Source organism: Amphiura filiformis, chromosome 7 (genome assembly GCF_039555335.1).
Source record: "Amphiura filiformis chromosome 7, Afil_fr2py, whole genome shotgun sequence".
Taxonomy (NCBI): Eukaryota; Metazoa; Echinodermata; class Ophiuroidea; order Amphilepidida; family Amphiuridae; genus Amphiura; species Amphiura filiformis.
Genome location: NC_092634.1, coordinates 8,488,188 through 8,499,734, shown reverse-complemented (window position 1 = coordinate 8,499,734; position 11,547 = coordinate 8,488,188). Strand labels below are relative to the sequence as shown.

General features: G+C 39.0%; 1 protein-coding gene across 1 annotated transcript; it reads right to left on the bottom strand.

Moving 5' to 3' along the window:
* Positions 1-1,221: 1,221 nt before the first annotated feature.
* LOC140157611 (uncharacterized) lies at positions 1,222-4,209 on the bottom strand. The gene has a single exon (XM_072180851.1). It carries the CDS (start codon positions 4,207-4,209, stop codon positions 1,222-1,224), a length of 2,988 nt encoding a protein of 995 aa, XP_072036952.1.
* Positions 4,210-11,547: the final 7,338 nt, after the last annotated feature.

The window sequence follows — 11,547 nt, the reverse complement described above, 5'->3', positions numbered from 1 at the left end:
AGGCATCTATAGTCGCCGCTCACTTTGGCTATTTCGTACAACTAGGACCAGCGTTAAATAGTGTTATGACCAACGTATATACCAACCTTACTGATGGCCTAGGGACAGAATACCCTTTACTACCAGGTTCACACAAAGTACACACAGTACACTGTTTTTACTATTTCAGAACAATAAAACACTAGTAACATTTATTTTGGGGTTAATTACATCATCAGGTGGGGCTTTAACCATGTTAACCTGCTTCACAAGTTATAATACACATGCACAATCATATAATGTATATCATACTAGCATAGAGTAAGAATATTAATATGTTATCATTGGCAGTGCCATCATTGTGGCATGAGATGATCTAGAGTCATTTGTTATCCATATCATGTCTTGATCTGTAGTTGGGAGTTTCCATGAAGACTAGTCTGTACTCTGTAGCCAGTTAATGCATGCTCGCAGTTCGCGTCTTCGTGTACACTACTCAAAGTCATGTCATGACAGAATCAAATAACACAGCACAGCTAGCTTAAGCTTAACAGTTCCTTGGAATGGTTTCATACCAACGTATAACTTTACCTCCACTAGGTTCTTGAATAACTGCTAAGTCTTTCTGGTGAATCCTTGCATGTACATTGCAAATGTTAGATATAAAATCTGCAACTATTTCAGCCCATGTGCCATCCGTGTTGCTCAGGTAGGCAGCCATTTTGATCTCCCTGTATTTTCAGTCTGTAGGCAATTAAGCCTGTCTCCCAATTACTAGTAGCTGGCAGGGGGTGTCTGATGCTGGATGCTCAATGCCTCAATCAATCCTATGATATACCAGTGGACATCACACCTCCCCCCTTAAAGAGAAGTTTACATGTAATGAAAACTTCACACTTTCTTTAGTGTTTTACTTCATAACTGATTACTTAGTATATTATCCTGTAGTTGTTATACCTGAACTTTTTGTCAACAAACACCTTGACTGTATAACACTACACAAACTATAAAATGTTGACATTGGTTCATGACCATGTCACTGCTTTTCCTTTTAAAAGCAATTTTTGTTTGATAACAAAACTCAAAGTTTTATACAGCACAATTAATAGAAAATTTGAATGCCATGAAAACTTAACTTTGAACATGTTCCATACATGTGATCTACTTGAAAAGTACACTGCTTTCCTTTTTTAAAAGGAATTCTTGTTTCACACACTGTTTATGGCATTTGGCAATGTTAATTTAATTGTGTGCTCTTGATAGGGCATCTGCCACTACATTGTCCTTTCCTTTGATGTGCTTAATATCCAAACTGTATCCTTGTAAAGTCAGACTCCACCTCACAAGTCTCTGATTCTTATTTTTCATCCTGTGGATGAAGGTGAGGGGGTTATGATCAGTGAATATCAATACTGGATACACTGTTGTACACAAGTACACTTCAAAATGTTGTAAGGCAAGGAGGAGGGCAAGACATTCCTTTTCTATGGTGGAATAGTTCTTCTGATGTTTATTGAACTTCTTAGAGAAGTAACATAAAGGATGGTCTATGCCCTTTTCATCTTCTTGCATGAGCACTGCCCCACAACCAATATCGCTTGCATCCACAGTCAACTTAAACTGTTTGAGAAAATCTGGAGCTGACAAAATTGGCGCATTTATCAGGATGGCTTTGATTTTGGAAAACGCGCTTTGACACTGATCAGTCCAAATAAACTTCTCATCCTTTCTGAGCAAATTGGTCAAAGGATGTGCTATTTCTGAGAAGTTGGCGCAGAACTTCCGGTAATATCCGGCCATGCCAAGAAATCTCATCAATTCTTTCTTGGTCATTGGTGTGGGGAACTGCTCAATAACTTCTATCTTGGCTTTAATTGGTTTGACCTGTCCCTGTCCCACTACATGACCTAAGTAAGTCACTGTGGTATGACAAAATTCACTTTTCATTAGGTTCACAGTGAGATTGGCTTTGGACAGTCTCTCAAATAGCTGGTGGAGTTGCTGTATGTGTTCTTCCCAAGTTTGACTGTATACTATGATGTCATCAATATATGCTTCACAGCCATGTAGGTCCGAAACTAGACTGTTGACTAATCTTTGGAATGAGGCTGGGGCATTTTTTAACCCAAAGGGCATTTTCTTGTATTGGTAAAGCCCTTCTGGAGTACAAAAGGCTGTGATCTCTTTTGCTCTTTCCGTGAGCGGAACTTGCCAATAGCCCTTTAATAAGTCAAACTTGCTTACAAATTTGGCATTTCCAATCTTATCAATACAGTCATCAATCCTTGGGATTGGATAAGAATCGGTCTTGGAAAAATGATTGACTTTCCGAAAATCTGTCACGAATCGATAAGAACCATCAGGTTTGGGGACTAAAATACAGGGCGAACTCCACTCGCTATTGCTAGGCTCTATAATGTCATTATCTAGCATATACTGTATCTCTTTGTTTAGATACTCTTGTTTGATGGGATTGACTCTATATGGGTGTTGTTTTATAGGCTCAGTGTCACCCACATCTATATCATGGTATGTCAAGTCAGTAGTGTTTGGCACATCTGGAAAAATAGTTTCCCATTCATGGACTAAATCTTTCAATTCACTTTGCTGATTTGGAGGAAGATGTGTCCACTTTGTGTCCAAGTTAGAGAGCACATCAGAATTTTTAAGACTGCATTCAGTGTGTTTATCAGAAAGGCTGTCACTGGGGTCACTCATACATGTATCTTCAGTATGCTTAATTGTGACTTTCTCCTTTTCATCACCATGTGGCATAGGTGCAGTGGCAGTAGCACACACTGGTTGAGAATTTTGCTCTGATCTTTCAAAGTACTCTTTTAGCATGTTGATGTGACACAATTGTTTTGCTTTGCGTCGCCCTGGGGTTTTCACTATATAATTAACTTCCCCAACTTTGGAGTCAATTTCATAGGGTCCAGTATATCTGGCTTGCAAGGGCTGTCCTTGTATGGGAAACAGTGCCAGGACCTTGTCACCTGGTTCAAATACCCTGTTTCTACTACCCTTGTCATACCATGTTTTCATTTTCTCTTGACTTTGTTTGAGATTGTCATGGGCAATTTCTGTAGCTCTGAATAACCTTTCTTTGAAGTTTACAACATAGTCCAACAGATTCAAGTCTGTGTGTTCACTCAACCATCTTTCTTTCAGAAGCTTCAAAGGACCGCGCACCGAATGACCAAACACAAGTTCAAAGGGGCTAAACCCAAGGGAGGTTTGCACCGCTTCCCTGGCAGCAAATAACAGGAGATGTACCCCTTCATCCCAGTCCCTTTCAAACTCATAGCAGTATGTTTTGATCATATTCTTTAGCGTTTGGTGAAAGCGTTCAAGCGCTCCTTGAGATTCAGGGTGGTATGCGCTGGACTTGAATTGCTTGATTCCTAGTTGCTGCATCACCTGCTGGAATACGCCAGACATAAAGTTAGATCCCTGGTCAGATTGTATTTCTTTTGGTAATCCAACCAAAGTAAAGAACTTGGTAAGGGCTTTCACTATTTGGGGTGCTTTTATATTCCTCAGCGGTATCGCCTCAGGGAACCTAGTGGAAGCACACATTATGGTAAGTAAGTACTGGTTCCCAGATTTGGTTTTAGGAAGTGGTCCTACGCAATCAATCAGTACCCTACTAAAGGGTTCTTCAAATGCTGGAATGGGTTTGAGTGGTGCCGAGGGTATTTTCTGGTTTGGCTTGCCCACCATCTGACAAGGGTGGCAAGTTTTACAATACTCTGCTACATCTTTCTTCAGTGAAGGCCACCAGAAATGTTGTAAAATTCTGTCATAAGTTTTCTTGACCCCTAAATGACCTGCCATTGGGGTATCATGAGCAATGCTTATCACATCATTACGATATACTTTGGGAATCACTATTTGATGGACTACCCTCCACTCTTCGTCCATTTGAGCATCTGGAGGCCTCCATTTCCTCATAAGCACTTCATTTTGCTTATAAAAACACACAGGCGATTGCTCTGCTTCCTGCGGGGTCAATGCCCTTTGACCAAGTATGCTAATTTCAGGATCATTTTCCTGTTCAAATATCAGCTTATTATGACTCAAGGGATCTTGTTTACTGTCCCTAATTTGCACAGGATCTGGGGTCTTTTGTTCCCCTTCAGACTTTGTTAGAAATGTATCTTCCAAATCATAACTCGGGTCATTTACTCTACTTTCCTCTTTTGCTTCTAGAGACGCTTGTTTACTCATTGCTCTGGTAACAGCGCAAGCAGGGTATATATCATTTTCCTGAGTACCATCATCCTGTAAACAGGGCTTATCGGTCACGATTGGATCGGAAAGACCTTCTCCCTGCCAAATCATTTCCTAACAGCATGGAAATGCCTTCTACTGGCAATTCCTGTCTTACTCCTATGATTATAGGACCCGACACCAAGGTTGAGGTCAAATTAATTCTGTGGAGGGGTACACTAAGCACCTCCATCCCAACACCCCTGATCAATGCATGGCCCACTTTACTATCCTCACTAAAGGGTAACGTCCCCTCCAAAATCATAGATCGTGCACAGCACGTATCACGCACAATCTTGATGGCTTGGGGACTATCCGTATCATCCAGTGACACTAGTCCCTCTAACATGAAAGGTTCAAACATTTTACTAACTTCTATTGTGTCAGATTCCTTTTGTATGACCTTTTGTTCTTCACTGGGGAGACTCTCATTAATACGCACAGGGGCTGCGCACGCTACAGGAGTTGAACTTGGTTTCCCATGAAGTTTCCAACATTGGGACATTAGGTGCCCTTTCTTCTTGCAATGATAGCATGAAGGCCCTGATTTAGGCTTACTTTCATTGTTAGCCCGAACTTGTTTCTTAGAGTCACTGGGAACTTCTGTACTTTTTGTATCACGAACCTCAGTTGACGAAACTTTTTCTCCTTGTGTGCTTCTACCTGATCCCCTGTAAAAATTAGAGTTTGAGTGGGGCTTTCCCAGTCTTGCTTTGTGGGTGAGGGCATATTCATCAGCCATTGTGGCTGCCTCGTTCAGAGTTTTCAACTTATTCTCATCTAGATATGTTTTGATGTCTGAGTGTACACACCTCTTGAATTCTTCAATGAGCAATAACTGTCTTAAATTCTCATAATCTTTGGCAACTTCCTTAGAAAGTAACCATCTGTCAAGCAGAACTTCCTTACTTCTAGCAAATTCTAAGTGTGTTTCTAACTCAGTCTTGCGTGTATTTCTAAATTTCTGCCGATAGGCTTCCGGTACGAGCTCATAAGCATTCAGGATGCTCTGCTTGACTGTGGGGTACTTAGCGTCGACTGGTAACGAGGAAAATACCTCCATAGCTTTACCCACCAAAACACTCTGTAGTAATAAACACCATTGATCTTCTGGCCAGGACAAACTATTGGCGATTTTCTCGAAATGCAGGAAATATTTGTCAACTTCACATTCATTGAATTTTGGTACCAACTTGATATATTTTGTGACATCAAATTTTTTGTGGTTTTCTCCCAGCTTTTTCTCTTGGAAAGCTAATTCTTGTTTCAATTTCTCATGCTCAAGTGACATTTTCATTTCTAATTCTTTCACCCTGAATTCTTCTTCCATCTTTAACTTTGCCATGCTTTCTTGCTCTGCGATTTTCAATTTCTGCATTTCTATTTCCTGTTGCATTTCCAGTTGTTTAAGTTTTACTACATCCACCCCACCAACCTGAATTTGGACTTCCATTTTCTTATCCAAATATTTTTCATCAAGAAGATCGTCACCAACCAATACATCTATGAGAGCATTTTTAATTACTTGTTTTCTCATTGCCTGTTTAATATCTAACTCAAGATATTTGCCTAATGACACCAACTCAGGTCTACGTAACTTGTCAAACGTTTCCCATGTTACATCCTCAATGAATTCTTCTGGTTTAAACGCCATGATGATGATACTGATTAAACCCAATTTTTACAGTGTATTTCTTTCTTTACGTACAGTGTACTGTAATTTTTAATTCAATATCTCAGAACACGAGCCCCTATTTCTGGCTCCAAATTACTTAATTCATTCCCGGACGTGAGCCCCCAATTCTGTTATGACCAACGTATATACCAACCTTACTGATGGCCTAGGGACAGAATACCCTTTACTACCAGGTTCACACAAAGTACACACAGTACACTGTTTTTACTATTTCAGAACAATAAAACACTAGTAACATTTATTTTGGGGTTAATTACATCATCAGGTGGGGCTTTAACCATGTTAACCTGCTTCACAAGTTATAATACACATGCACAATCATATAATGTATATCATACTAGCATAGAGTAAGAATATTAATATGTTATCATTGGCAGTGCCATCATTGTGGCATGAGATGATCTAGAGTCATTTGTTATCCATATCATGTCTTGATCTGTAGTTGGGAGTTTCCATGAAGACTAGTCTGTACTCTGTAGCCAGTTAATGCATGCTCGCAGTTCGCGTCTTCGTGTACACTACTCAAAGTCATGTCATGACAGAATCAAATAACACAGCACAGCTAGCTTAAGCTTAACAGTTCCTTGGAATGGTTTCATACCAACGTATAACTTTACCTCCACTAGGTTCTTGAATAACTGCTAAGTCTTTCTGGTGAATCCCTTGCATGTACATTGCAAATGTTAGATATAACAATCTGCAACTATTTCAGCCCATGTGCCATCCGTGTTGCTCAGGTAGGCAGCCATTTTGATCTCCCTGTATTTTCAGTCTGTAGGCAATTAAGCCTGTCTCCCAATTACTAGTAGCTGGCAGGGGGTGTCTGATGCTGGATGCTCAATGCCTCAATCAATCCTATGATATACCAGTGGACATCACAATAGTAGTATCAATTTCTTGATCTATGCTAGCAAGCATCCTGATTTCAAAGTAGTCTTGAGACATATTATGAGATGCTCCTTCTCTGAGATACCTCAACCATCTAGGCTATTGAAATACCTGCTGCTGAAAATCCACTTGATATGCGATCAAGTCAAGTGAATGTGACGAAAATTTTAAAAGAATTAAAAGGGCACAACTATTATACTTTGGTTGGTTCACCTCACGCTCGGTATTTAGGTTGGTGCGTATTTCGCACATTGTACAATATACAAACCTTAATTTAATGTATGTTTATAATTAGTTTATTTTCACCCAGTTCTATGAACTCTCCTGGTTGCCTTATCCAGCCATGCTCTATCGGAGGAGGGACTTCAGGAATGGTGATGTGAGCTACTTTTCACTGTGCTACTCCGTAGTCTGCACGTTTGATACATGTATGCAGAATGCGTAACTTCTTGCAAGGTGGTAACTTTGCCAGGTATACCTTTGACTTCCTCGTGATTATGTCACCATCACCCACCATCTTCCTCAACATAAGGGCCCGAACCGAACATTCCTGAAGTCCATACTCCGATAGAGCATGGCTGGATAAGGCAACCAGGAGAGTTCATAGATGGTAGATTTTGGGACATGCAAATAAAGAACGAACGACTAATAGATGTTGTCCATCAAACTTTGCTTACTTCTCTGTGCCTATATTTGTTATTCCTTGTCCCCTGTATACCGTTTGTCACTTTGGTTGCAATCAAACAATTATTGTAAGATACATTTGCTCTATTGTTGTAAAACCTTGAAAATGAACAAAAGTGCTTGAAGAGAGTAATGCAGGTATTTTCAAATATGTTCGTGTCAATTGACGAACTTTAAGCTAAGTTCGAAAGAGAAGTCTCGAGGTGAAAAGAAGACGATAGGTCAGTCACATTGTATGACTAAAGCAAGAAGAGAGGCTGGCAAGACAAAAACAATATGGAGAAAAACTCTTGAAAGATAAAAGAAAGAAAGGTGGATTTAAAACATGGACTGATACAAGGGTATGTGTTAAAGAAAGGGACAAGTTGGGCTAGTGTGGTGACCTTAATCCCCTTATGTACCACGTGACACGAAGAGGACAGGTAAGTAAGCCGATAAAGATTGACCTTCGTTCCGCATGTTGTTGGAAAGTTTTCTCGTTGTAATGGCCAGTTTGCCATTTTTTAATTTGACCTTCTCAATCGCGAATCGCTAGCACCTTTGTTTGTAGAGGTACAAAGAGGTATTAAAATAAAATATGCAGAATAAGATAATGAATATGACGTACATACCCAATTATTTAGTTATAATTTTAGCTATAAAATCATGGGCCCTTTTCCAAATAAGATACCTTTTCAGCGCAATATATAATTCAGTTGCTGCTGATTGACTCCACGATTTTGTCCATTTCCTTATGTTCTTTAATTAACCACTCTTAACCAACCATTGAACAAGGATCTACTAATGAATGCGAACTGAACTCGAATAATCAAATTACCTCCACGTATACTGTTTTGCTACGTCATATTTCCACACAATTAATGCATTTGATCCGTTTTTTGTTAATCTGTTTGTCATACGACGTAAAAGTAGTGCGAACGACCTGTTAATCATATTCTGTGTTCACTTTAGCAATTAATATACACCTTATACGTATGCTAAGACGGGGCTTCTAGTGGTGGGTGGTGTAAGCGCGTGGTGCCGGGCGGGACGTATATTGGACGACTGAGTTACAGTTATTGTTAAGCTGGTACCGTATGGAGACTTGCACTATGACGAATAACTCTTCAGCATGCTCATCAAACTTTAGCTCTATTGTATCATCTGCAGTATCAAGCGAATGCCTATGGCATTATTGGGAGAGGATTTTGCTTGCAGTGTTAACAATCTTGATTGCAGTTGCTGGACTCATTTCTAACTCTTTGATCATTACGGCTGTAGCATTCTCTCACCGACTACAAACATCCACTAATGCATTTGTGACAAGTCTTGCCGTTACTGATTTGCTAACTGCATTCTTCTGGATTTGGTTTGGTCTAAGTCTTGTAGGAAAAAACGGTTGGATTTTTCCTCGTGCTTACGGTCTGTGCCAATTGACGGCTTACGTAATATTGTCTTGCACAGGAGTAAGTATTTACACCTTGGCGGGTATAGGCGTTAACAGGCTGGTCACTATAATAAAACCAGCTTTGTGCGAAAAGATCTTCAAATCTTGGAAACTTTGCCTTTTTGTCGCAATACCGTGGATATTATGCAATGCATTTTTTAGCATTACCCTTCTTTCTGGTAACGGTGCTCTTGGCTATGATACTTACTTTATGTCCTGTTCGGACTTAGATGATCACGAGAAAGGGGACATTTTAAATCTTGGACAAGTATTGATGTTTCCACTTCCACTGATTACTATCATAGTAACGTACGGCTGCATTTATATACATATACAGAAACATTTCAGAAAAATGAAAGAGAACATGTCTGTTCTTGCAACTATTTCAAATCAAGATAACATGAATGTAAACACAACATCATCCAAAGCTATAAAATCTGACGTCGAAGAATCAAAGAATGAATTATCCTTTGCAGATCGTAGACTAGTTCAAATATCCCAACAGCAGATTCAAATCACAAAGACGTTATTCGGTGTTGTCGTTGCGTTCTTTGCATGTTTTGTGCCAATCATTATTTCTGTGAAGCTGATAAAGACATCTGTAGTCGCCGCTCACTTTGGTTATTTCGCACAACTAGGACCAGCGTTAAATAGTAGTATCAATTTCTTGATCTATGCTAGCAAGCATCCTGATTTCAAAGTTGTCTTGAGACATATAATGAGATGCTCCTTCTCTGAGATACCTCAACCATCTAGACTATTGAAATACCTGTTGCAGAAAACCAATTTGAGATGCGATCAAGTCAAGTGAATGTGACGAAGATTTGAAAAGAATAAGAAAGGGCACAACTATTGTACTTTGGTCGGTTCACCTCACGCTCGGTATTCAGGTTGGTGCATATTTCGCACATTGTGCATTGTACAAACCTTAATTTAATGTGTATTTATCACATTACATTAAAGTAGGGATGACCAATGAACCATCAACTTGATTAGAACACTCCCATAGACATGCAGGGAGCTCAACTGTGCACTGCTTGCACAGACATTTCTAAATTGAGCTCATTCTTTTATTTTTCATAATTTTTCTGTAAAAATTGGAGATGTTAATGCCAATTATGTTTTGTAACTATCCTGCAAATTACAGCATCATAACTTATTTGGTTTTTCTGTAAGTGTGAGTCAAAATTGGTCCATCGCCACAGTGCGCTTAATTGCCAGTGGCCCAGTGTAGCACTGCTCAGAATGGCACAAAATATTCAGATGAAAAGATCAGGTGAACACCTTGACCTACTGAGCTGTAATTTGGCAGAGTTGTTGTTATTACCTCTATCATACCCTCTGTAAAAGGAAAAAAAACCGGACAAGTAGATCTCGAGTTAAAAATTAAATCACCAGCTTCCCTTTGAACACCTTTCGAATCATGTTAAATAGACACCTTTCTGAACATAAATGTGAAGTTTCATGCTCATTTGTTGTATTATTCACCTGATCTCAACCCTAAACATTTTCTTATATTTATACCATCTGCACTGACTTGCTGCTATACACGCACAGGAGCTGTACTTTTAAAATACGCGCCTAATCAATAATGAGTCTTTCACTCCATTGTTAAAGTACTGTGCTCCCAGTAGCATATGGAATGACCAGGCCATGGAGTGTGATGGTTTTGTAGCACATGACAGTATTCATTCAAGCCTATCAAGGTCTGTTATTAGCCACTTGCTGAATGGCTGGGCATTATCAGCTATCAAAGAGATACCTTATGCTGCTGCCAATCACAATAGAGGTTAAACATTTTGTTAAAACCCCAGAAGTGATATCAGGACAAAGCTGTGCATGTTGGTACTTGATTGTTTGGATTCCTATGTTGAAAATCCCTTGTAGTACATTAGTATTTTTCTTATGTGTAGTGTATATTGTTGTGGAAAAAAAGTTCACCTGGACTTTTGATTTTGTGCCACTTTGGCCATTATGGATGATTTTTGGCAAATGTTTTCTAAAAGCATGATTTCAGTGCCTCGGTTTGAAGAAATACTTAATGCTATTGACTAGTAAAGTGCCATTTCATAAGAAACCCTTTGATACTTTCACAATATGCTTGTTTCATGTTTATATTAAAATAAAGAAATATAAAAAGGTAAATATATGCTTATACCAATTTTGCTCACATTGCTATATTTAGACTTTGTCAATTTATTTCGTTCCAATGACCGGTCAGAATGGGAAACTTTGAAAATTCATAATTCGAAAAGTTTTTGACCGATTTTGACCATTTAACCACCAAAATACTTCTGTTGATGAGTTCTTTCCAGAAAACAATCTTTTGTAGCAAAAGGGGCAACATGAAATTATGATGGTCATCCCTAATTAAAGTACTAAAGTAGATTTTATTTCACCTTAGTTATGCAGAATAAATTATATATTGTATATAGATGCAGTTATTTTAGGATGATCACTAACTTGGTACCGTACGGAGATTTGCAAGACCCATAAATCGGTCAAACGGTAGTATTCCGAATACCTTTTTACCATGACTGTTCAGCGAACTTTAGCTTTATTGTATCATCTGCAGTATTAGAAGAATGTATATGGCATTATT